The following is a 26,068-nucleotide window of genomic DNA, read 5'->3' on the forward strand; positions in this document are numbered from 1 at the left end:
TCATATGAGTGAGCTTGAGAGTGGATTCCTCCCTAGTTGAGCCTTCAGTTGAGACTGAAAAGCCATGCCTGGATTCTTGACCCAGGAAAGCTGTGAGAGAGTAGTTTGTTGTTTTCAGCCACTGAGTTTTGGAGTAATTTGTTATGTAACAACAGATACCATAACACCTCATTGTTTCATTGTCACGAAGACTGCTGTACCTTCAGGGCCTCATGTTCATGTCCAGATAATAAGAAAAAGTACGAAAGGCAAAGGACAAAGAGTTTTTTGAGAAGAATCTATCCATTTTTATCATGAAATCAAAAACTTTGCCAGAAATCTCACCTGACAGATTTTGGTTTATGTCTTACTGGCCAGAGGTAATGCCACATGATCATTCCTAGTTGGAAGGTAGCTAGAGAGAACCATCAGTGTCTGCCACATTAAATGTTCCACAGACCTCACAGTCATACTTTTCCTTAACATTCACTCGAACCAACTGCATAACTCAATTTTATAAAGCAATTTGTTGATGGACACCTAAGCTATTTTCCGAAATTATGCTCTAACAAGCAGTATATTTAAGCACAGGTGGAGAATATAATTTCTTCAAATTCCTTGAGGTGGGACTGCTAGGTCAAAGGCTAGGTGGATTTTAAGAGTCAACCGATTTACCCTTGCCATCAACAACCCAACTCAGCTGTATTCGAATGTTAGGCCATCTACACCACTAGTCTGCATGTTCTTTGAGGGCAGGCACTTCGAAGGATTCACATCTGTCTGGCAGAATTGGTCTTCAAAGTATTTGAGTTGACACATTTTAATCCCGCAGCGCCGAGTCTAGGGCTTGGCATATAGCAGACTCAGCAGATGTCTATTATAATTCCTCAACGATCAGCCTCGCTGACATTTATCGAAGTTTATTAAATGCCAGGACCTATGCGTAGCCCTTAGCCGTCCCCGTCCCCTTTTACTCTCGCGTTCTTCTGCCCCAGACGGGACGTGCCCAGCACCACGGCCCGCCTTACGTGCATTCGTTGGTCAAGCTCGACGCCCGTTACTGCCGAGTCCCGCCAAAGCCACGCCCCCACGCTCTCCGCCCAGCCGGGAAAAGGCGTGGCTATTGTCCCCCACGCCCCCGGACTGTCCGGGCCATCTCCTCTCGTGAGACTCGGGGAAAGCCCGAGGGGCTGCGAACCCCAGGGTGGACTGGGTGTGGGGCGCGAGCCGCCGTGGGAGCGCGTGCCGCGGTCTCGGGCCTCTCGCGCCGGCCACCGCCGCGCCCCGCCCCCTCGGCACGCAGACCCCGCGCGAGCTCGCGCACGCGCGCGCACTCGCCAGAGCCTGGATCGGGACAGCCGGGACTGGGGGGGCGGAGGCCGGGCCGCTGAGGTACGAGGGGCGGAGCCCGAGCCGCCGTCGCCGCTGCTGCTGCCGGCGAGGGAGAGGAGCATGTCTGCAACTCGAGCCAAGAAAGTGAAGATGGCCACCAAATCATGCCCCGAGTGCGACCAACAGGTGGGCGCCGGGGGCCGGGCGCGCGAGCCGTCGGGGCGGGTGCGCGCGGGCGGGCGGCCGTTGGCTGTGGAGAGGCCCCCTCGCCGGGGTCCCGGCGGCCGAGCGCTTGGGCCGGCCCTTCGGCTCGGTGCGGCGACGGGAGCCCGGGACCGGTGGGGCTGAGCCCGGGGTTGCCGGGGAAACGCCCGGAGTCGCAGCCCGGCCGGTGTCCACCTGGCGGCGGTCAGACGAGCGAGTCTGAGGGGGCGTGTGGGTTTGTGGTGAGCGGACGGGGCGCCTGTCGGGACCCTCCCGGAATCGCCTCTCCGGCTCCGGGTGACAGCGGTGGGAGGCTGGGGGCCGCGGCCCAAGTGAATGAGCACGGCCCCGTTTAGCTCCCTTCGGCCCTGGCGAGAATGCCCAGTGTGCCCTACTCCGAGCCCAGGCCCCTGCCTCCCAAAGCCCCCTCCTGCCTGTCGCACAGGGCTTTGTTCCCATTTCAGATGCGTGCGGTGTGGATCGATCCCCAAAACTGTCCCCACCGCGACTTGGGCTGACGCTTAAATTTGGCAAAAGCGGCCGCAATGTAATGATTTTAAGTTTTGGCGAATTTGGAGATTTTTTTCCCCCAAATTGTATTGATTATATTTTTGATGTGTAATCACGAGTCCTGTCTTTGCATTGTTTTTAATGGAACATGATTGAATAACGTACCCATTGAAGCCCTTCCCTTTCGGACTCCTTACTCCCCCATCCCTTCACTATTGTAAATTTGGTTGTCTGCTTCCAGTCTCTAAAAAGATATATGTCATGTCGCGAATTTGAAACGATTTCTTTTTACACCGAATTCATGGTGTAATAGTTGTAATTTAAAAAAATCTCTTTACTGTTTCCTACGTTAAAGCATGCTGGAACAGTAGATGATCTTCTAAGCCTTACAATCTAGTGAGTTAAAACCTTCAATTAGAACCATTCGTAAGGCCCTCATGTGATGCCAACATGTAGATCCGGGTGTGTTTTTTCCTTTTCCACTAACTGAATTTTTTCAAAATGACTACCTCTTTCTCCTCCCCCTTTCCTTTTTCTTTCTTTTTTTTTTAAAATGAAGAATAATTTGAAATGGCTGGAAACCTTTTTAATAAGCTGATTTTAGTGCATTCTTTAAGGACCAATCTTGTAAGTTAATCAAATCTTGTAATAGAAAACATGTTACATGTTTTATTTAGTATCATTTATGGGCAGTGGTAAAAATGCTGATCAGAGAAAGGTTGTGCAAGAATACTATTTATTTAGCTCTACCATTATGCAGTACAGTATAAAAACAATTTAGTTATGTTTTCCAAAGTAAAGAGTTACTTTCATTCTTACTATTAAACTAAATTTGTTCAATTCTGACAAAATCAGACTTTATAAGTCTCCTTGCAGGACATTATTTTGATGTTTAAATCATTTCCACTTCTTCCAGTTAATCGTGTATAAGTATAATGTTTACATGGTATGCGTCATGCATTCCTGTTTCTGTAGGGCACAAGTCATTGCAAATCCTGACCTTGTTTTAATTGGTATAAAGCAACCTTTTGGGAAAAAAAACCTGTTGTTAATATTCTGGTTAAAGCAAGAGCAAAGGACAATAAACTTGTAGAAGTCCCAGAATCTGTTAACAAAGCGTGATCTGCATTTTATTTGGAAAGATCACATTAATTTTGTTATACACCCCCCCACTCGCTCCCAGTACGTACAAGAGTACTTCAGAAGTTCATGGAAAGATTTGTATTATTTTTCAATTCTGTTTTTCCACAAACTGTTTGAAGTACCCTCATACACACGCACACAGGTACTTCAGAAATTAAAAGATAATACGCGTCTTTCCATGAACTTTTTGAAATACCTTCATATGTATATTCTTTAGTATAAAATCACCTGTATCTTAGCTCAGGCCACCATCACAATATATCATAGACTGGGTGGCTTAAACAACAGAAATTTATTTTCTCACAGTTCTGGAGGCTGGCAGTCCAAGATCAGGGTACCAGCATGGTTGTGTTCTGGTGAGGGCTCTCTTGGCTTGCTGATGGCTGTTTTCTGTGTCCTCACATGTCAGAGAGGGCAAGTTCTTGCCTGTCCCTTATAAGGTCACTAATCCCGTCACGAGAGCCCTACCCACATGACCTCATCTCAACCTAATTATCTCTCAAAGCCCCCGTCTCCAAATATCATCACATTGGGGGTTAGGTATTCAGTAGATGAATTTGGGGGTAGAGGGGACACAGTTCAGTCCATAGCAAGCTAGTACGTAGTTTAATATGTTGGTTTGTTTTGTCCTTTATTCTGAATACTTAAGAAAATATAGCATACATGAGGAATGATTAAAATTTTGGGTGATTCTTAAAAGTGATTTTTCTTTTAGAAAAAGTAACTGAATTGAAGAAAATAATAGGTTAGTTTTAGCTTTCTAGTCTATTTATTTATTTATTCCCTCAAACTTTAGCCTTTTATTTATTTATCTTTTGTGTGACCCAGAAACTTAACAATTTTTTCCAGTCAACAACAGGAGAGTCGTATGACTACTAGAGAGAAAAGGGGGACTTTTGCTCCTTGCAGAAGGTCTTTCCTCGTATTCTTTTCCCTTCTCTTCATCCCTCGCTTCTCCTTTCTTCTCCCGACTCTGAAGCTATGGTTGTTGATTTCAGGGGTGAAGTTGGGCTTAAGAAGGTTGAAAAGAAAGAATAAGACAGTTTTAAATACACTCTGCGTGTCCCAGTGTTTCACCACCTTCAGTTTTATGCATTTCTTATTGAGAAGCCTCCTAGCATGGAGGCTGGTGGTTAGCAAATAATGCAACTTCTCTGTGCGTCCATTTCATCACTCATAAAATTGAGGTAATAGTAGTTTGGAATTAACAGAATTGTCCCAAGCAAAAATTAAGTTTAAGTGTGCAAAACATGCCTGTCACAAAATAATCATTCAAAAACGTGGTTTCTTCTGAGTAGTTTCTAGTTAAAGCAATATTTTATAACCTTGGTTGGGCATTATATTCACACACAGAGCTTTTTAGAAATAATCAGCTCCTGATATTTCATTAAGTACAGCTTAGAGTTATATTTTTCTCCTTAATTTTAATTATGAAATTGGTATTGATTAATTTGGAAAGATTAGAGAATAGAATATTACAATTAATAATGAAAGCTGATTTTGTTTACTGGACAAAACATGTTATTTTGTAATAACAGATATACATTTGTATCATTTTGGATGGCAGCATGGTATTCTATGCCAGGCTCATCCTGACTTTGGCTGTTTCTAGTTATTTAAAAGTACAAATTTAGTTATAATCTAGAAAAAAATTATTCAGAAATCCATTTTCTAAACAATGTATTAAAGTACTGCAGTTATTCTAAGTTGCCTGAAGAACATTAAATTAGAATTTATGTATAATTTGTAAACAAATGTAAAATCTTTAAAGTTTGAGGAGATTTCACCTATTGACTAGATTTACAAATGTTTTTTTTGTGTGTGTAAATTTAAAAAACAGGTACCGAGATCAGCAAACAAGAAGAGCTAGGACATTTTCATTGGCTTCATAATGTCTCTTTTGCAGTTCTCTATTGAAAATGTAAATCTAAAGCATCTAAACCACAATGTTTTTCATTTTCAAGGAGTTTCATATCCATTAACCACTTAAAATTACTGAACCATTTTGTGTGTGGTAGCATTCAAGATTCTTCTTAGTTTTCTGGTATCTTGTGTATGTTTCTGTTTGTGCTTTTTTTTTTTTTTTTAAAGTAGAGGAGCTTTTTCCACATTTATAGGAAATTTTGTGTGACATATAGCAAACATGTCTGCTGTAGGTAACTTGGTTTCTCTTAGCAGTAAAAAATATAAATGAGTTCTCTGTAATGTGGTTATTTTAGAGCTTTTTAAAAAATAAGTGAAACAGTATAGGACCAGAATTTTTTTTTATGTTTTTTTTTTTTATCTGTTTTACTTTAAAACATGCAATCTAAATACACTTTTTAAGAAATGAATTGATGTACAACGAACCATCGGTAAACAATACTTTGAATATTTTTTTTTCTTTTTTAAGATCTTGAAAGTCCAAGGTCAAGGGTTTGGATCTCCATATCTGGCCAGCTGCCCCCCCCCACCAAAAAAAAAAAAAATCCTGGAAGTGTAGGATTAGAACTTTCATTACCATTTTTAGTATTATCAACTGAAATTTAAAGGAAGTTTAGGGTGTTTAAAATCGAAATTATACTATAATTAATGAGATAAATATTACTGAAGTTGTCCAGCCTATTTTGTAATTCCTTTTACGGTATCTGAGTTGTGGTGGTGGTTGGTTGTTTTTTGGGGGGTGGGGGGGAAAGGGACTTTCCATTTTTAACAGGACTTTAGAATGAATTAGCTCAGACACATGAAAGTTTCTTGAGCATGAAACACTTTGATTAAGGAATGAAAATCAACCTATCAATTCAATTAGTCAGTGTTTGTGTTTTCCGGATCCCAAAGCCAATGTACATTTCTCATCTAACTACAGCACCCTCTGGTTAATGCTGGATGTGGGTTGATTTGACTTTCTTGTGTATAAAACAAAGACCTAAATTCAAATTCATTCAGTTCTGGTAGCTGGAAGAAAATGCTTGCTGATTAGCAAAAGAGCTGTTGAATAAGAACATCATGCTTCTGTGTTTTTTGGACAGTGTTAATTTAAAACAATTTATGTTACTGTGGATCCCCTTAATGATATGATTAGGTGTAAAGGAAATGAGTCAGCACCTTTGAGGTTGGCTTTTATGAAGATGTGAAATTAAAAAAATGACAAACATCTATTTTGGGCAGATTTTACACTATTAAAAAAATGTAGCATTACATTTTCCACCATTGTTTGAAGGAATCTCATCACATTCTTAACAAAGCAAGCTGTTAGACGTACCTGGAGTTTGATTCATTTTTATAGGATATATTATTTTTCTTAAATATAAACTAGAGATCCTTTGTTCCCTATTTTTATGCAAAGAAAAAGAACTCTTCTGCCACAATTTAAATTTAGCTTATTTAGATCAAGTATTTATATTCTAGAATATGAGGAGTTCTGTACATACATAGATAAAAAGCTTTATAATTATAACTGAACTTTTACAAAAACAGAACTGGCCAGTGGAATTTATCTTATAAAGAGAATTGTAGTTTTCTCTGTAATTATTCTGAGTACTTTTTTAAAAAAAATTTTATCATTGCACAGTGTAAACATTTTTTGTGGCCCTTTCTGAGTACTTTTTGGCGAGATTAATTTCTTATTTTTGATGAACATGTCTTGATTCCAAGGATCTTTAACTTTAATAGTAGTGAAACGATTATGAGGAGAAATCTAAAAAAGTTTTTCAATGATCTTCAATAACATTTGGCTTAAAAAAATATTTATAGTCTTGAAATGGAGAAAGGAAACGTAAATATTTTGCAGATTTGGAAACAGAAGCCTGAGGAGCTTAAATCTTTTCCAGGGTCCTTCCTGGAGCCTGAGACGTAAGATTCTAGAATTCAACTCCCACTTTCTCCTTCATTCTCTTTTGTTAATACAATTCTTTTTATCCCTCAGAGTGGTTGTAAACTATTCTTTGTCAGTGGCATCATCCCCTCTCATGTTAGAACCCTGAGTTATTTTCAGTTGTTCCCACTTTATCACCAGTAGTCAGTTTGGGCCTGTCTTTGTTTTTCCCACCTTTGGAATAATATGTGGCAGATCTACCTTTTCACCATTTCCATTCTCACTATACCAGTTGGGCCCTCATAATCTTATACTGGGATTACTTTAATGACTTCCTAACTGCTTTCCCTTTTCCAATTTGTTCTATACTGTAAACCTCTCAAAGTAACATTTTAGGAAATGTCACCTTTTTTCCCCCATACATCCTCTGGCTCTGACCCTGTCACTGGGTCACTCATCAGCACGTATTTATCATGCATTCATTGTTTATGGTATGGTATTATTTCACGGTATTATTAAGCACTAGGAGAATGTGAATGTGTGTATGACGTGATACCCATCTCAAATAATTTGTTGTAAGGAGGTGGGTTTTAAATAAATCTGTGATTCCTACTTCAAGTAATTTATCATTCATTTGAGGAGGCTACGTAAATACTGAGAAGTTTAACTTAGAAAAATAGTAATAATATATATTTTTTCTACAGGTACCTGTTGCATGTAAATCATGTCCCTGTGGATACATATTTATTAGCAGAAAACTTTTAAATGCAAAACATTCAGAGAAATCATCACCTTCTACAGGTAATTGTGAGAGTTTAACACATTTTTAGCTTTTTGATTAGAAATTTAAAGTTAATTTTTGTGAATTTAGTATTTTGTTGTTGTTGAAGTTAAAAATTAAAATCTATTGAAGTGTGTCTTTGGCTTTTATTAGCTATTGGAAGTCACCTTATGACAGTCATTGGTTTCGTGTTCATTCCATTTAAATGTTAACTCCCTTGTAATGCTGATAACACTTGTAACAAATTTTTTATTTTGGGATAATGGAGAACCATTGAAGGGTTTTAAGCAAGGGAGTGACCTGATCTGATTAAAAAAATTTTTTTTAAGTAGCTTAATTGAGTAATAATTGCCATTGAATAAATTGGACATATTTAAAGTGTACAGTTTGATAAGTTTTGACATATGTGTACACCAATCAGACAGTCACCACAGTCAATATTATGAATATTCATCATTCCCAGAAACTTTTTAGTTCTTCTTGGTAATCTCTCCTTCCTGCTACTCTTACCTCAGGTAACCATTGATCTGCTTTCCGTCACTATTCACATAAGTAGAATACAGTATGTACTCTTTTTGCCTGGCTTCTCTCTCTGAGTATAATTATTTAAGATTCACCATGTTGTTATGTGTATCAATAACAGTTCATTATTTTTCAATGGAATACTACTCTGCTGTAAAAAACAATGAAATACTACTATTCAAAGCAACATGGATGGACTTAGAAAAAATTATATTAAATGAAATAAGCCAATAAGCCACGCACAGAAAGAGAAATACCGCATGTTCTCACTTATATGTGGGAGCTAATAAAAATAAATAAATATACAAACAAATAAATGGGGGGAAAATAAGACACAGCAATTAAAATAATTACTTGAATTGTTAAGATAAGTGAACAGATTTAATGTTGATGGGGGAGGAGGAAGAGGGAAGAGAGAAATGGAGGAATTGGTAAAGGGACACGAAAATCAACTACATTATATATTGATAAATTAAAAAATTTTAAAAAACAGAAAAACAAAACAACAAAAAAGAGTTCATTACTTTTGATGGCCTAGTACTATCTTTTGTATGGATGTGCCATTATTTGTTTATCCATTCACCTGTTGATGGACATTTGGGTTTTTTCTCTTATAATACTGGTAGAATTTGCAACAACTGTAAGGCTTTTTTTTTTTTTAAACTAGTGACTGGAAAAATATAACTTGGTTTTGGTATGTATATAATTTTTAGACATGTTAGTTATTTTTTACAATTCCTTATTGAGAATATCTAAAAAATAATTTTATTTGAACTTGTTGCTTTCACATTAATGTTGACAAATTGGATTTATTCAGTAGACATATTTATTAAAAGATAACATTTTAGTACTATTCTTTGATAAAATCAGCACTTCATATGGTAGTGATCTCAAAATAAGAGTAGACTGATTACAAATACTTATGTATTAAGCACCTGCTGTATGCTAGGCACTGTTCTAAGCCTTGGGCATAGAACAATGAATCTAATATCAAGGCAGGTTTGCTGCTGTCATGGAGCTTACATTCTCATGGGTGGGAGATAGACAATGAACAAATAAATAGTGAAAATATAACCTTGTGATGAATGCCTTGTAGGAAATTAAAATAAGGTGCTATCCTAGCATATGACTTGAAGGCTACTTTCAATTAAGTAGTTAGAGAAAACCTCTCTCAGGAAATGACATTTAAGCTGAGCCTGAATAGGAAGAAGAGGTTAGCCATGATAAGATCTGGGAGAAAAACATTCTTGGGCTGGCCTGTGGCTCACTTGAGAGAGTGTGATGTTGATAACACCAAGGCCATGGGTTTGGATCCCATATAGGGATGGCCAGTTCGCTCACTTGGAAGAGCGTGGTGCTGACAGCACCAAGTCAGGGGTTAAGATCCCGTTACCGGGTCATCTTTTAAAAACAAACAAACAAACAAAAAACATTCTTGACAGATGGAAATAGCAAATTGAAAAGTTCTAAGGCTAGGTAAGTTTTATATATTTAAGGAACAAAAAAGACCATTGTGGTTGCAGTGTAGACAGTAAGAGGACGAGAGTGGAAGATGAATTCAGAGAGATAGGCAGGGGCCAGGTTATGTAGGGCTTTGTAAACTAGAGTCAGAAGTTTGGATTATGTTTGTAAGATGTGAGGAGAAACTGCTCCTGGGATGGGATGGGGTGAGGGGAAGATGGCTTGTTCTGATTTGCATTTTAGAAAAGATCATTCTGGCTGCTGTGTAGAGAATAATTTGTAGCAATACAAAGATGGAAGTGGGCTTTTGCAGTAGGTTAACTATATAAGGATGCTGAGTTAGACAAAGAGTGGTTATAGTATCAGATGATTCAATAAGTATTTTTATTTGTGTGTGAATTAGGTCTGTTTATCTTAGGCCTATAAAGAAGGGGCAAGAAAGTTGTTTAACTCCATTTCTGTCTCTGTTACGGTTTGTTCCCTTTTCATCATGAGAATGGACTTAAGTCATTGGTTCTTGGATGCTGTTGTTGGATTGGTTATATAGGAGTCATCCAGAGAGCTTGTTAAAAATAGATTCCTGGATCTTACTCCCTGAGAGAGTTTGGTTTATGTATGGGAACAGTTGAATGATGATTCATTCAGTAGCTATTTTGGGGTGGTATGTCAGCTCTGTGCTGAGTCTCCCAAAATGAATAAGACATGGTCCCTGCCCTTAGTGGGACAAAGTATGTTTATTTTTTATTAAACGAGTATTTTTGAGCCCCTTTTGTGTACCAGTGATTCTGGTGAGAAATGGGGTGAGAAACAGCAAAAATAAAGAGAAGGGACAGATAATACAAGTGTTAATTAGCCAGAACCAGTTGAACCAGACGGAATAATTTAGTATGATTTCTAGATTTCTGACTTGGATTGCCGGTTGGAAAGGGAATATAAGAGCAAAAACAAGCTTTGAGGGAAAAATGAATTTAATTTTGGACATCATTATGAAACATCATCCATATGGATTTTTTTTTTTTTTTTTTTTTTTTGCGGTTGAACGTAGAGTCTGAAGCTCAGGGAATAGCCTCAGTTTGCAGATAAAGCTTTTGAGCCATCAGTGAATAGATGGTAGTTGATGTCATAAAAAATTGATGAGCTTGTACTTGAAAGTTTGTAGGAAGGAGGTCAGGGACTAAACTCTGGCAAACACCAATCTTAAAGGCAGGTTAGGTCAGCTGAGAAGAAATGTCAGCTGTAGGAGAAAAGCTAACAGAGTGGTGTTGTGTAAGTCATGGCGATGAGTGAGTTTTAAGAAGCAATTCATTATTATCTTCATTTGGAGTTTCCTAAGGTTCTGTTGTTTAATAAGAGTGGTCTTTTGATCTTGAAGTGAAGATGAAATATTCAAGCCTAGACATCCCAGGAGAAGGAAGAGGAACCAGAAAAGAAACCAAAAGGAAGGAGAAACATCTGGGGTAGGTTGTGCTATACAAACCAAAGGAGGAAAGGATTTTAAGGAGAGGGTTAAGAGTATCCAGAACCTGGAAAATTTGATAGAGTACAGACATGGGAGTCAGAAGACCTGGTTTCAAATTTAAGTTCTGTCATTTTCTAAACAAGTTAATTAATCTCCACGAGCAGCTGCTGTTTACTTGTTTATAACATAAATTATAGTACCTACCTTAGAGGATTGAAATGCAGATGAAGTGCATGTTAAAGTGTCTAACATATGCAGAGCTCGGTGTGTTATAGATACTCAGTAAATATTCATTTTTACAGTTTCTTAAAAGTAAGTTTTGCCTTGGATAACCTATAATTTATATAGAGAATTGAGAAGAGTATAATTTTAAGTTTACTACAGTTTATGAAGTGCTTAATGAATCTTGTCAGTGGGATCTAGAACATTTCAGTTTTAAGTAAATTAGCAGAGAAGTTATAGAAGAAATGAAAATGGGTAATATGTATCTGAAAGATAATCACTAATAAGCAGGGAAATGCAGTTGAAACGAAATACCATTCTTGCCCACAGTTTGACAAAAATGTGAAGAATTTCTAAGTGCTTTTATGAGTATGGCAAAATAGGTACTCTTATACTACTGGGAGGAGCATAAATTAGCACATCCTTTTTGGAGAGCAATCTTACAGTAGTTGTTAAAAGTTTAAATGCACATAACCTAGAATCTAGAGTTCTTTATCAATAGAGCCTAGTTGTGTACATAGTCATACACAAAGAAGTATTTACTAGGATTTTCAAGGCAACACCTTAAAAGTTGTTAAAAAGGCAGATGTCATCAGCAGGGGAATGATTAAATAAAGTAGGGTACATCTTTTAGAGAATACTAGGCACTACTAGTTAGAAAGAATGATAGAGATTTTTATGTACTGACATGGAAAGGTCTCTAAAGCACTGTTACTTTAAGAAAAAAGTACAAAATACTTACAGTATGAGCTCGTTTGTTTTCAAAGTCCCACAAAATGGCTTCTACATGTAATATTACTTAGTAAATGCATAAATGGATCACTGTGTAACAAGGACAGTCAAGGAAGACTTGTTTGCATAGTTAAACATTTAAAAGAAAAGAGAGAACCAGCATTAAAGCTCAAATTGCACTTTATTTTAAAATAAAATCAAAGCTATAAAAGATATTTTTAAATTTCGTGGGTTGAAACCTCTTATTATTATTGTACATATTTTGTGACATGTAGAAGGAAAAGAATAATACGTCAGGTCGAATTGATTTATCTAGGTATGAACTGTTCAAAACTCATGTTTTTCAAGTATAGTAATCATCTTTATACCTCATAATACACTTAGAAATAGGGAGGTGGTAGACTAGAACTATGTAGAACTTAGTCTAGCTGAAAAAATATGTATAAATAAACAAAATCTTATAGAAATTAAGCTATTTTTAAAAGTTTTAAATTAATTTTGGTGAGAGGAAGAGATGAGTATTACAAATAAAGCGGTGTTAAGAAATACTCAGTGTTTTATATGAGTACCTAAACCTCAAGGCAATTAATTATTCTTTGACACCTTTCCAAGTGAATTAGGTGTGTGTTATTTCTTTTATTATTTTTTTAGTGTGAAATGAAGATAAGTTTTTAAAATTAACTTTCTTCTTATTTTAGGATTTCATTTCTAAATTGAATGGTTGACTGAGGATTTAAAAAGCAGCCTTGAAATTAAGCTTAAAATTGTCAATTTGAAGAAATTTCTTTAAAAGAGGGATTAAAGGAAATATTGTATTCCTTAAAATTGAGAGTATCTGTACTGTGGAACAAACCTTGAGGACTGTAGTAGTTCAAATATTTGTTCAGTCACCAAATACTGAGAAAAGCATTAATTAATCAGTTTGTTCCAAATCTTTAAATTTTCTAGATGGGTATTCTGGGTGGTTCGTGACATCAAGGGTACCATTTTGCATGTAATAGCCATGGCTAGCTATATCTTTTTCCTTTTAAAAATTTTAATTATAAAAACTATAGAAGAAAAAAGTTAACTGAAATTCTAAATGAGATGTTAGTTCATAAAAGACTTTCTGTAAAGGTAAGGGGAAAAGATTTAAGATAGTAAGAAATTGGAATTGCTTATTTGTATTTTGACTGTATATTTTTCAGTGGTATAAGCTTTCGGGTAAACTTAGATAAATAAACAAACTCTCCATTTTTCATTGGGAGAAAGAAAAGGAATACAATTAAACCTCAACTTACTTTTCAAATTATTCTCTAAGTTAATAGGCAAAGGATGATAAATGACAAATTCACTTTTAGTTAAGAAAAAAAAATGTAGAAATGATTATCACTTGTAACCCTTATAAATGCAAAGTGATTGAATATTAAATTCAGTTGTAAGTGATCCTTAACTCTGAATTACTCAATAATGGAGGTTTGGTTTTGTTATTTCAGGAAGCATTGTTTCTTACATCTTACATGCTAATTGCTTAAAAAGTTCTGTACATTCATATGTGGAACATGGTTTTTATATAGTTTTTCTTTTGGCTTTTGGTGAAAAAAATATATACCTTTACCTCTGAGCCTGTGCTTTTAGATTCTTAGTCATATAGTTTATGTAATGATATCTGTATTCATCTTTAAGACATTTTTCATAGAGTCGTCTGACTTCTGATTAAAACTGATTGTTTTTAGGTCTGTTGCACAGCTGTTGTACTAAGATTTCTTTCCATTGTACTCCCAGGATAATCCCACTCTTTCTTATATACTGTGTGTGTGTTTTTCTTAACCCATGTGTTTTTATTTCTGGAACATTTTCCCAGAAATTGTTTCCTACCTGGAAAAAAGTTTTCAAAAGACATGTGGTGGTACATTTCCTGTCTTCCATTGTGAGAATGTCTATTTTGCATTCACACTTTCATGTTCTCATTCTTCCTTGGACTCAATGGGTCCTTTCCTTCTGAAGGCTCAAGTCTTCAACTCAGGGCAGTTTTTAGCTGTTATGTTTTTCCTCCTTTCTCTTTTCTTTTCATTCTGGCATGCTTATTGGATGATATATCAGGATTGCAATCCACAGAACCTGACACTGTATTGGACAGATAGTTCACTTTTCCTATTTAGTGAAGGATGAAGATAGGCAGTACAGGATTAGTGACTCAGCAATGTCATCAAGGACCTAGGCTTTTTTCTTTCTTCCATCCTAAGGTGTGGCTTTCATCCTCATTGTATGGGGTAGTTGTTGTACCTCCAGGCATCCTGTAAGCATTCCAAGCAGGAGGAAGAGGGAAGGGCAGAGGAACAAATGGATATGCTGGCCATGCTTATCCCCTTGAGAAAAAATCTTTCTGGAAACTTTACCCAGTTCCATGTACATATCATTGACCAGAGCTAGATATCATGGCCACTTCACCTGCAGGAGAGTCTTGAGAATGTGTATATTTTAGTTGGGCACATTGCCCTCTTTAACAGAATGGGAATCTGTTCTTAATGAAAAGAAGAATGGATATTGGGTAGATGATTAACAATTCTGTCATAGATACGTATTAGATTTCTGGGATCTTTCCTTCAATCCTCTTCACTTTCTGTCACACTTCCTTTTTGTCTTTTTGCTTTGTTCCAGGAAATTTTGTTGTTTTCCCTTTCTAGATCTATAATTCCGTCATCAGACATGGCCATTATTTGGCTTATCTTTAGAACTTTAACTTTAGCAGTCTATCTTTGTTTTCTGATTTCTTCTTTTTCATAGAATCTTCTTTTTTTTCACATTTTTTGTTTTAGTAAACTATACATAACATAAAATTTACTATTCAACCATTTTAAGGATACAGTTCAGTGACATTTAGTACATTCATATTGTATACTAAAACATCACCACCATCCATCTCCAGAACTCTTTATCTTCCCAAACTGAATCTCTGTACTTGTTAAACAGTAACTCTCCAGGGGGTCCTAAGCAGGAGCCAAGGGCAGCATCCCCTGCCTGGAAGCAGACAAGGAGTACACTGAAGACACCACTTCTGTGTGGGTGGCCTACGACAGCCACTGCCACACATGACTGCTGCAAAAGTGGCTTGATGCTACAGAAGCAGCCACAGCCACAATGCAGGCGACTCGCCAGACACTCAACTGCATTGACACAAGGAGAGTCACCAGTGAAGTCTGGAAAAAGAAGAGGACATCTCTCTCCTCAGAGCCTACACCAGAGTAATAGAAGAAGCAACTGCTCTGCCAGATGACCAGACACTGAGGTAGTGATACTAGAAATATGAAAATCCAAGAAAATATGACTCTATCAAAATAATACAATATTTCTCAAATACCAGACCCTGTAGAACAGGAAACCCTTAAAATGACTGTAAAGTAATTCCTAGCAACAATCTTGAAACTTACTGAGATATGAGAAAACTCAGTTAGGCAACATAATGAAACAAGAAAAAAATTCAGGATATGAAGGAGGAAATCTACAAAGAGATTAATACCTTAAAAAAGAATGTAGCAGAACTCATGGAACTGAGATTCACTCAAGGAAATAACACAACCTAGAGCTTAAGCAGCAGGCTAGAACAAGCAGAAGAAAGAATTTCTGATCTTGAAGATAGTCTTTTCGAGATAACCCAGGAGGACAAAAAAAAGGAAAAAAGATTTGTAAAAAATGAAGAAAATCTGAGAGAGTTAGCAGACAACCTTAAGTGCACAAACATTCAAATCATGGGTGTTCCAGAAGGGGAAGAGAAAGGAAAAGGCATGGAAGAACCTATTCAACAAAATATTGGAAAACTTCCCAGGTATAGTAAGAGACATGGACATTCAGATTTAGGAGGCTCAAAGATATCCACAGAGATTCAACCCAAAAAGATCTTCTCTAAGACACATTATAGTCTAACTGTCAAAGCTCAAAGACAAAGAGAAAATATTTAAAAAGCAGGAGAAAAGCATCAAGTCATCTCTAAGGGATCCCCTATCAGACTAGCAGCAGACCTCTCAACAGAAACTCTATAGGCCAGAAGAAAATGGGGTGACATATTCAAACTGCTAAAAGAAAAAACTGCCAGCCAAGAATACTATACCCAGCAAGGCTGTCCTTCAGAAATGAAGGAGAAATAGTGTATTTTCCAGACAAACAAAAACTGTGGGAGTTCACCACCACACAACCAGCCCTGCAAGAAATCCTCAACGGAGTCCTGCATCAGGAATCCAAAAAAACGATAATCACTCATCTTACTAGCTATAGTTCTGTTCAGACTCTCTGTTTTTTCATAATTCAGTCTTGCTAGGTGGTGTGTTTCTAGGAATTTATTCATTTCATCTAGATGATCTAATTTGTTAACCAACAGTTATTCCTAGTATTATCTCTCTTATCACTTTTGATTTCTGTAAATTTAGTTATAATGACCCCCCTTTCATTTCTAATTTTAGTTATTTGAGTCTTCTCTCTTTTTTCTTAGTACATCTAGGTAGAGGTTTGTCAATTTTGTGGATCTCATCAATTTACCAACTTTTGGTTTCATTGATTTTTCTCTATTTTTTTCTATTTTCTATTTCTTTCATGTATGCTCTAATTTTTACTATTTACTTCCTTTGCTAGGTCTGGCTTAATTTGCTCTTCATTTTCTAGTTTCTTAAGGTGCAAAGGTGATTGTTGATTTGAGATTTTTTTTTTATTAATGTATGCATTTACATTAAATTTCCCTTTTAGCAGAAAAAAAAGGGGAGGAGGAAAAAAGGCAGAAGATGGATATTTATAATTAGGCTATGTAATTGTGTTTATCCACTCTCTATTGAAGTGTTTCTCAAATAACATAATTTCACAAGAGCTTATTGCCTAAGCAATTTATTTGATGTTAATTATTTCTCTCAACTTTAAGTTATTATGTATGTTCAATTTTTCTTGTGAACATGTGTAATTATTCTTTACATTTATTCTAGATTTTTTTGTTTTAACATCTGTAGAATATTTTAATCATTATTTCCTTGGCTCTAAAATTGTAATGGTTTGTTTTGGATGTACTTATTTTGCTGTTTTTTGGTGTTATTCATAATTACATGGTTGTTTAAACCTACTTAGAAAAATAAAATCTCTATGTAGTACTAAACTCCAATGAAATAAAATAAAATAAACAATAACTCTTCATTCCCTCTCCCTTCTCTATTCCCTCTCCCTTCCCCATTCCCTCTCCACCTTGCCCCAGGCAACCACCATTCTGCTTTCTGGGTCTGTGAATTTGACTACTCTAGGTACCTCATATAAATAGTAGAATCATACAATATTTGTCCTTTTGTGTCTTGCTTGTTTAACTTAGCATATTGTCTTCAAGGTTCATCCATGTTGAAGCATGTGTCAGAATTTCCATCTTAAGGTTGGATAATATTCTATTGAATGTATATACCACATTTTGCTTATCCATTCATTAGTCAGTGTACACTTGGAATACTTTCATCTTTTCACTACTGTGTTTAATGCTGCTGTGAGCATGGGTGTACAAATATGTTTCAGTCCCTGCTTACATTTCTTTTGGGTGTATACCCAGAAGTGGGATTGCTGGATCATATGGTAATTCTATTTTTAATTTTTTGATGAATTGCCGTACTCTTTTCCGAAGCACATGTACTATTTTACATTTCCACCAGCAATGCACAAAACTTGCAATTTCTCCACATACTCACACATGCTTATTTTCTGTTCTTGTTTTTTATTTTTATAATATCCTGATGAGTATGAAATAGTATCTTTCTGTGGTTTCGATTTGCATTTTCCTATTCATTAGTGATGTTGAACATTTCATGTGCATATTTGGCCATTCATATATCTTCTTTGGAGAAATGTCTATTCAAGTCCTTTGCCTATTGAAACAGGTTGCTTGCTTTTTTGTTGTTCAGTTTTAGTAGTTCTTTATATATTCTGGATATTAATCCACTGAGAATTATTTGCAGATATTTTTTCCCATTCCATGTGTTGCCTCTTCAGATTGTTTATAGTGTTCTTTGATGAACAAAGTTTGTAATTTCTTGAAGTCCAGTTTGTCTGTTTTTTTTCTTTTGTTGCTTGTGTTTTTGGTGTCAGATCCAAGAAATTATTTGCAAAATCCAATGTCATAAAGCTTTTCGTATTATGTTTTTTTCTAAGAGTTTTATAGGTTTTTTTTTTTTAATTTTATTTTGTCGATATACAATGTGGTTGATTATTGTGGCCCATTACCGAAACCTCCCTCCCTCCTCCCTCTCCTTCCTCCCACCCAACAATGTCCTTTCTGTTTGCTTGTCGTATCAACTTCAAGGAATTGTAGTTGTTATGTTCTCTTACACCCCCCCGTTTTTTTTTTTTTTGTGTGTGTGTGTGTGTGTGTTTGTGTGTGTGTGTGTGTGTGAATTTATTTATTTGTTTTCAGCTCCCACCAATAAGTGAGAACATGTGGTATTTCTCTTTCTGTGCCTGACTTGTTTCACTTAATATAATTCTCTCAAGGTCCATCCATGTTGTTGCAGAGTTTTATAGGTTTAGCTGTTAATATTAGATCTTTGATCCGTTTTTATGTATGGTGTAAGGTAAGGATCCAACTCAGTCTTTTGTGTGTGGATATACAATTTTCTCATCATGAATTGCTAAAAATATTGCCCTTTCCTTCCTGAATTGTTTTGGACTCTTATTGAAAATCATTTGACCCTATATGTGAATGTCTGTTTCTGAGCTCTCTACTTTATTCCTTTGGTCAATATATTTCTCTTTATGTCAGTACCACACTGTTTTGATTACATAGCATTGTAGTAAGTTTTGAAATCAAGAAGTGTGGGACCTCCACCTTTGTACTTTTAAAAAATTGTTTTGGCTATTTGGGGTCGCTTGTGATTCCATATGAATTTTAGAATGGATTTTTCTATTTCTGTGAAAGTCTTAATGATACAATCTCCTTTCAGATCTCTTTGAAGGTATGCATTAGAAAGAATTAAATTTTTTTTTTCTTGTTTTCTGAACTACCTTCGTTCTTCCTGTTTTATCTTGGTCCTTCTGTCTCATGCTTTTTGTTTTCCTCAAATACTTAGTAATCCTTAATTGCCTGTTGATATGATATCTATAAATGAAGGACTTGGTTTATCAGTGTAGATAACTTGCATGAAGTTTGCACTGTTTTGAAGGTCTGTTTTGACAACAGGTGTATAATTGGGAGGAGTTTAGTTGTAGGTTTTTAGATGTGAATTAGATGAGCAGGCAGGACTGCCAAAATAAGGAAGGTTTTATTCTGGGGCAAAATGCAAAATCTCTTAAAGTATTTCATTCCTATGAGGAGCTGCCTTTTTCCTATGTAATGGAGGTTTGAAGTTCCTTTGCACATTGTTGTTTGCTAAAAGCTTTACTTCCTTATGTTGGTTCTCTGTATATATAGGTCCAACTGTTCTGTGGTAGTCCTGTAGATATTCTGATGATCAGCCAGTAGCCTGCTTCCCTTTACTGTGCTTTTTGTCCTGTCCTAGGAGTAACTTTGGTACTCCTTTGGGAAGAACAGTTCTCCCTTCTATAGGAGCCGTCATTAATTCCTATTTTGGATTATAGTTTCTTCTACTCTGGTTTCTTAATCAGAACCATCAGCTTGCCAGTTTGCAGAAATTCTGTATTTGGGTCATTAATAGCACCTTTTCATTGTTTCCAGTACTACAGATTTATTTTCCTTTTTCCCTTTCCCCTTTTCACTTGTTTCTTCACATTTCAATGGGATTTTGAGAAGGTGGTGAGGTAAATGTGTGTGTTCAGTCTGCTTTTATTTATTCAACAGTACTCAATATGTGTAGGTAATGTTCTAGGTTCTGTGAATAAGATAGAGGAGTTCCAACTTTCATAAAGCTTCTATATTTTTTTTTCTGTTAATTTATTGTAATTTGAGTGCCATTCAGAATGTATAAAAAGCCTTAGCAACTAGATGAAGACAAGGTTTCATTTAAAAATAATAATAATAAAGCAAAGAAGCCAGCACTGTGTGCCTTCACTGAATTTTTAGATAGATTCACAGGTTTAATTCTACCTGTATACATAGCATCTTCGTTTTAATCTATTGCATTTAGAGAAGATCACATTGTATGCACTTGTACAGTTTAATCTCTGAGTAGAATATGTCTATCTTGTATTGTGATTTTTGAAAAATCATAAATTACAGTCATTTTAATACACGATCATGAGGATGTATGCATTCATCTTCAAAGCTGTTGCCATCAATACTCAGAACAATTCATCGGTAACTTGTTGAGACCTCACCTTCTGCCCTTCATGTCTGTTTTTGGGTAAATCAAGTGGCAAACCTAGAGGCCAGTGGTTGGCACCAAATGGTCATTGTTGCCCCTCATCTTCTCACTGGGATCCCATCACATAAAACTTATAAAACAGATTATAGTAAGAGTAGATTATAGGAAGTAATTTGGGCTGTGACACTCAGAGGGGGTGTCTTATAAACTGATATCTGAAGGGAAAAAACATATCTCATAAAGAGCCTTAGGAAGAGAGTTCTGGGCAGAAGGATTAGCAAATACATACATAGACTCAAGCGGAAGGAGGAGCTTCTTTTGTAAAAAGAAAGGCATATCTGGAATGTAGTGAACAAAGTGGCTAGTGATATGGGATGAGATTGAAGAGAGAGGCGAATGTCAGATCTTATGGGGACTTGCGGTCATTGGTAAGGAATTTTGACTTATTCTAAATACAGTGAAAAGCTGATAAAAGGCTTTAGACGGGAAGCTACACAGTTTTTTGTTTTTTGTTTTAAGATTATGTTGGCTGCTATGTAGAGAGCGGGTTTGGCTAGGATGTTGCCTGTGGAGATGGAGAGATATGAAGACATTATGGATATATTTTGAAAGGAGTACATATGGACCTTTGATGGTATTTAAGAAAGATGAGTCACAAGTTAATGTGACTACAAGAAATGACTACAAATCATTTGTCTTGTGCAACTGGTTGGTGTTATTTACTAATCGTGATGAACTTTGGAGAAGGAATAGATTTGTGGGATGGAAAAGCAAGAGTTATTTTTTAATATAATTGAAATGCTTGTGAGACATTCAAGTCAAGTTGTCACGTAGATAGTCTAGAGCTTAGGGAAGAGATCATAGCAGAACATGTAAACTTTGGTGACTCATGACAGTAATGTTCAGTGCTTTGGATCTGTGAGATTATCTAGACAAAGTGTAAGAAGGCTCAGGACAGAGTTGGGAAAGCACCTGTGGGAAGGGAACCTGGCACAGGTGATAAGGAGGAATATCTAGTAAGATGGGGGGAAACCTGGAAAGACTGAAAATCAAATGAAGAAATAATTTCAAGGAAAGGAATAGTCATCTTCACTGAATTTTTGTGAGAGAGTATAAGATGATAAAAAGTGAGGTGTCCGTATTGGATTTGATAACAGAGGTTTTTGTTGTTCTTGATGATCAATTTCATTGGGTTAGGAACTATTCTGGAGTGGATTGATGAAGATAAGAAATTAAAGGCATAATGTATAGACAATTCTTTTGAGAAATTTGGCTATGAAGAAATTTGCAGAGATGGGTGGGTAGCTGAAGGAACAAAATGCGAATTCAGTGTTAAACTTTGAGTCATACTATGTAAAGCTTTACCTATCACTATTTCTTTATGAGAAATTCTAATCATACACAAAATGGGCAGTGACCAACCCTGCCCTATCCACACCCACATCTACCCCTTCCCTTGCATATTGCTTTGAAGCAAATCCCATATAATTTCAGTTGTAAATATTTCATTATACATTTCTAAAAGACAGACCTTTAAAACATAAGCATAATATCATTATAACAAAAAATCAGTAATAATTCTTTAAGATCAAATATACACCTGGTGTTCAAATTTTCTCATAAATGATCTTAAACTTTTTAAAAACATACTCCAAATAAGGTCCACAGACTGCATATTGGTGAGATATATATATATATATATATATATATATATATATATATATATATTTTTTTTTTTTTTAGCTCTTTTTATCTATTTTTCTTTCTTTTTTCCTTGCAAGTTATATGTTGAAGAAACTGTATCACCTATCCATTTGTGTGTGCTGTTTGTATCCCCATGGTATAGGTTAACACATTCTTTGAATAACTTCTGTTTTTTCCTATAAGTTAGTTGTAAGTTGGATCTCAGGGCTGATGCGATTGTGGGTTTTTTTTTTTTTTTCTTTTGACTAGACATTAATAGTAGTGATGTGTACTTGTATCAGGAGGCACTTAAATTCTGCTTCTCTCTTTTAGTGATGTTAGCAGCTGTTGATATTTAGTGCTTACATTCTTTAGTTCATTGAAGATTGAAAAAATGGTGATACTCTGGTTCTACCATTCTTTCTTCATTTATTAGCTTTAATAATTCTGAAATGGAAACTTCTCTTTATCTGCCCTTTGGTTACCCAGTGAGTGGCACAGTTTGAATAGAAAAAGGATAAATGCTTTATTTTTTCCCTTTATTTAAGTTTTCACAATAATGAGTTGGTTCTTTAGCATCTTCCTATGGGCCAAGTAGTTTTTATTTTTGTTTTTAATGTCAAGTACTCGTGGTTTTAAGTATGTTTGATATATTTCAATCTGTTACAGTTATTGTTTTTATTGATGCTCAAATTGTCCTGTAATGGTCAGTGGAAGCCTCTTTGAGTTAACCCCTGAGTCTTTTAATAAGACCCTTGTTGTCTTTGATAACTTTCTTACTATCTGGAATAATTAAGTGTTCTTGTATCATTGGTATATGTTTAATCTGAAACCTAGAATTAAATTAATGCTCCAAGGACATGGTATTTAGAGATAACTATTACTATTTTACTTTATTTTTTACTGTAGCCTGTTAAGCATACTTATTTTATAGTCTTTCAGATTGTTCCCTTTAGTTCTTGAGATCTGAATTTTCTCATTTGTTTTGCCCCCTTACTGTTATGATTTTAGGCATTTGGCGAATTCTCTTTCTTGCTTTTGAGCTCAGGTATGTATTAGAACAATTTTGTTTTGTTTTTTAAATTAGCTGTTTTTCTTAGCCAGCATTTTGATTTGTTTGGAGTGGGAGGGGTGGCTTTTTGCATTAATTAAGTCACCATATTTAGTAAAGTTCCACTATTGCTATTCCATTTTTGGAACAATATGCTCTTTGATTAGTAATTACCTCATCTGTGGCTGAAGTAGAAAACTCACTTCCCTAGTGTTTTTATATTTTCTATAGATGCTTTCTGTTTGATTTTTATTGTAACCTTAATATATTATGGCTGAGGTCGGTTTTGCTTCTGCATATTCAACATATTTCAGTCTGTAATTTAGGTGGGGGCAAGAAGGAATGGAGTTTTTTTTTCTTTCCTAGGACTTCACCATTTTTAGCTTGGAAACAAAGAGGAGGAAAAAGGCAGAGAGGTTGCTGTGGAATTGTGTGGACTTGTAGGGGCTGAAATTAAAGCTGCCAAATGAAGAAACTTTTTTTCTCTTCCAAGATTCCTCCTACCTCATGTGTTATGTGGATCTGTTGAATTTCTCTTTTTTCTTTTGTGGATGTGGGGGACATATATATGTTATGGTTGTACTTTTACAAAATATGCCAGGAAGCGTACTGTAGTGCTATTTAGAAAGAAAAAGGAAGACAATAAGAATTTGGGCAAACAGTTCTTGCTAAGCCCTAAAATATATCACTTTTATTCGTCCATACAGAAAACAAGCATGAGGCCAAGAGGAGGCGAACAGAGAGAGTTAGGAGAGAGAAGATAAATTCTACAGTAAATAAAGATTTAGAAAACAGAAAGAGATCTCGAAGTAACAGCCATTCAGATCATATCAGACGAGGAAGAGGAAGACCTAAAAGTGCATCTGCCAAAAAACATGAGGAAGAAAGAGGTATGAATAAATCCAAGCAGTTTTTTTTTTAAGTATTAAATTGATCTGGGATCTTAATTAGATAGTAGTGAAGAAAGTGAAGATATTGAGCTCCTGGACTTAAAATCACAGCTCCTATTTTAGTTTGAAAGCATTTCCTCTATGGTAGATGCTTATCTAGGAAAAAAAAAAACACAGAAATTTAATTCTTATTGAAAATCTGAAGGCTTAAATTAGGTAAAATCCACCTAGTTATAAACTGATGGTAGTAGAGTTCAGAGATAATAATTTGTATACAAGAGTACTTCAAAAAGTTGCTGGAAAAATAGAATTAGAGGATGATATGAATCTTTCAGTGAATTTTTTGAACTACCCTTTATGACATCCTGAAGAAGCCTGTTAAAATGATTCTACTTTTTTTTTTTTAAAGACAGGTCTGAGTTAAGACTTATTTCAAGTTGTTATACTTTGAGTTTTAAAGAATTTACTATTGAAAGTGTTCTTGGTGTGAATTTTTAAATTGCTCGTTGGGAAATTTGTGTGCTCCCTACTTTCAGGCAGTTTTTGCATAGTTAGGTGAATTCATCTTGGTCCAGAGTATATTTATATTTCTCCTTACAGGTCTTCTCCTTTTTTCTGATAAGTAGCATATCTACCAATAACTTGTTTTTAGCCATTAACTGAAACTTCAGCTTCTCTTTTTCCTTGATTTGTACATCTTTTTAAAAAACTTTTTATCATGGAAAATTTCAAAATATACAAGAGTAGGGAGAGTAGTAGAATGCCCATGAATATCTTTTTAAAATTGAGACTTCCAAGGCAGTAATCAATGAAAAAAAGGATAGTTGCCCAGTCCCCTGTCCTTAGTTTTTATCAAAGTTAAAGGTTTCTTAATGTTGTGTGGCTAAAGGAATAAAGTTTATATCATATTTAACTGTATTTTGTGAAGGCTATTCTTAGGTATTCCTTAATTCTTTTGGGTAATTTTACTGCTTTTTCTCTTTTCTTCTATTATGCTCTTCCAGAGAGTTTGAATTATTTGCTTGATTCGAATGTGCTTCTTTAACAATGGCATGAGCAGGGGCTGGCCGGTTAGCTCAGTTGATTAGAGCATAGTGTTATAACACAAGGATCAAGGATTTGGATCCCCTTATGGGCCAGCTGCCCCGCCCCCGCCCCCAAAAGAGAGTGGGATGATCAGAAAACCTGTCCCAAAGACTATTTTAGAAGGGCAACTGAGTAAAGAGTCAACAGAGAAAAAAGAAGAGAGAGAACTACTGCTTGGCCCAGAAAACAGAAAATTATTTTCAGTTGAAGTAAAGAGAATATAACTGAAAGGAGAAGGAATGCTTGTGGTGGTGGGTGAGAAGAGATGAGAAGAGAAGAGATGAGACATATAGTTGGGTAAACAAAGTCTATAAAGTCATGCTAGGACTCTATATATGCAGGTTTGAACTTTTATTTCATGATAACTTGAAAAAGAAGGATCTATTTGGCTATAGATTTTTTCAGGCATTTTCAGTTTATTATAGAAAAATTTTATTTATTTTTATTTAGAAAAAGTTTTAAGAAAACTATTTCTAGAGTAAGACATACTTTTAATGCTTTTGATACAAATTGCAGGAAATTGCTCAAAGCAATTTTTGTAGCATAAGCTAGAATCTTTCAGTGTAGACCAGGGGGTCAGCAAACTTTTTTTTTCTGTAAAGAGCTAGATAGGAAATATTTTAGTCTTTTATAGGTCATGTGATCTCTGTCACAACTACTCAGCCCTGTCATTGTAGCTGCAGAGCAGTCATAAGCAGTATGTAAATAAATGGGCACGGCTGTGTTCCAATAAGACTTTGTAAAAACAGGTGGGCCACATTTGGCACCCATGCTGTAATTTGCCAATCCTTGATGTAGACCATTGTCCTCTAAATATAATCTGGGTAGGAACTGTTAACTTCTGAAATGTCTATATGTTTTAGAATAGACTTCGATATGCTTCTTAGCGTTAAGTAGCTGTTTAGTTTAATTCTGTTTTTCTTGATTCTCTGCTTTTAACATATAAATTAAGGAAAACCTGACAATGTATC

At 35.8% G+C, this 26,068-nt stretch overlaps 1 protein-coding gene across 2 annotated transcripts in view; it reads left to right on the top strand.

The window, feature by feature from the left end:
* The first annotated feature begins 1,115 nt into the window (after positions 1–1,115).
* LOC134388734 (UPF0547 protein C16orf87) overlaps positions 1,116–26,068 on the top strand; it is a 29,348-nt gene continuing 4,395 nt past the window's right edge. Inside the window, exons 1-3 of one of the 2 annotated variants that reach the window (XM_063112004.1) lie at positions 1,121–1,497; positions 7,666–7,762; positions 23,829–24,011. In XM_063112004.1, the coding sequence (XP_062968074.1) occupies positions 1,432–1,497; positions 7,666–7,762; positions 23,829–24,011 (346 nt within the window). In that variant the 5' untranslated portion in view covers positions 1,121–1,431. Of the gene's footprint in view, positions 1,498–7,665; positions 7,763–23,828; positions 24,012–26,068 lie in introns of both variants that reach the window. The other variant, XM_063112005.1, reaches the window with a different exon arrangement.

Source organism: Cynocephalus volans, chromosome 10, assembly GCF_027409185.1.
Source record: "Cynocephalus volans isolate mCynVol1 chromosome 10, mCynVol1.pri, whole genome shotgun sequence".
Lineage (NCBI taxonomy): Eukaryota > Metazoa > Chordata > Mammalia > Dermoptera > Cynocephalidae > Cynocephalus > Cynocephalus volans.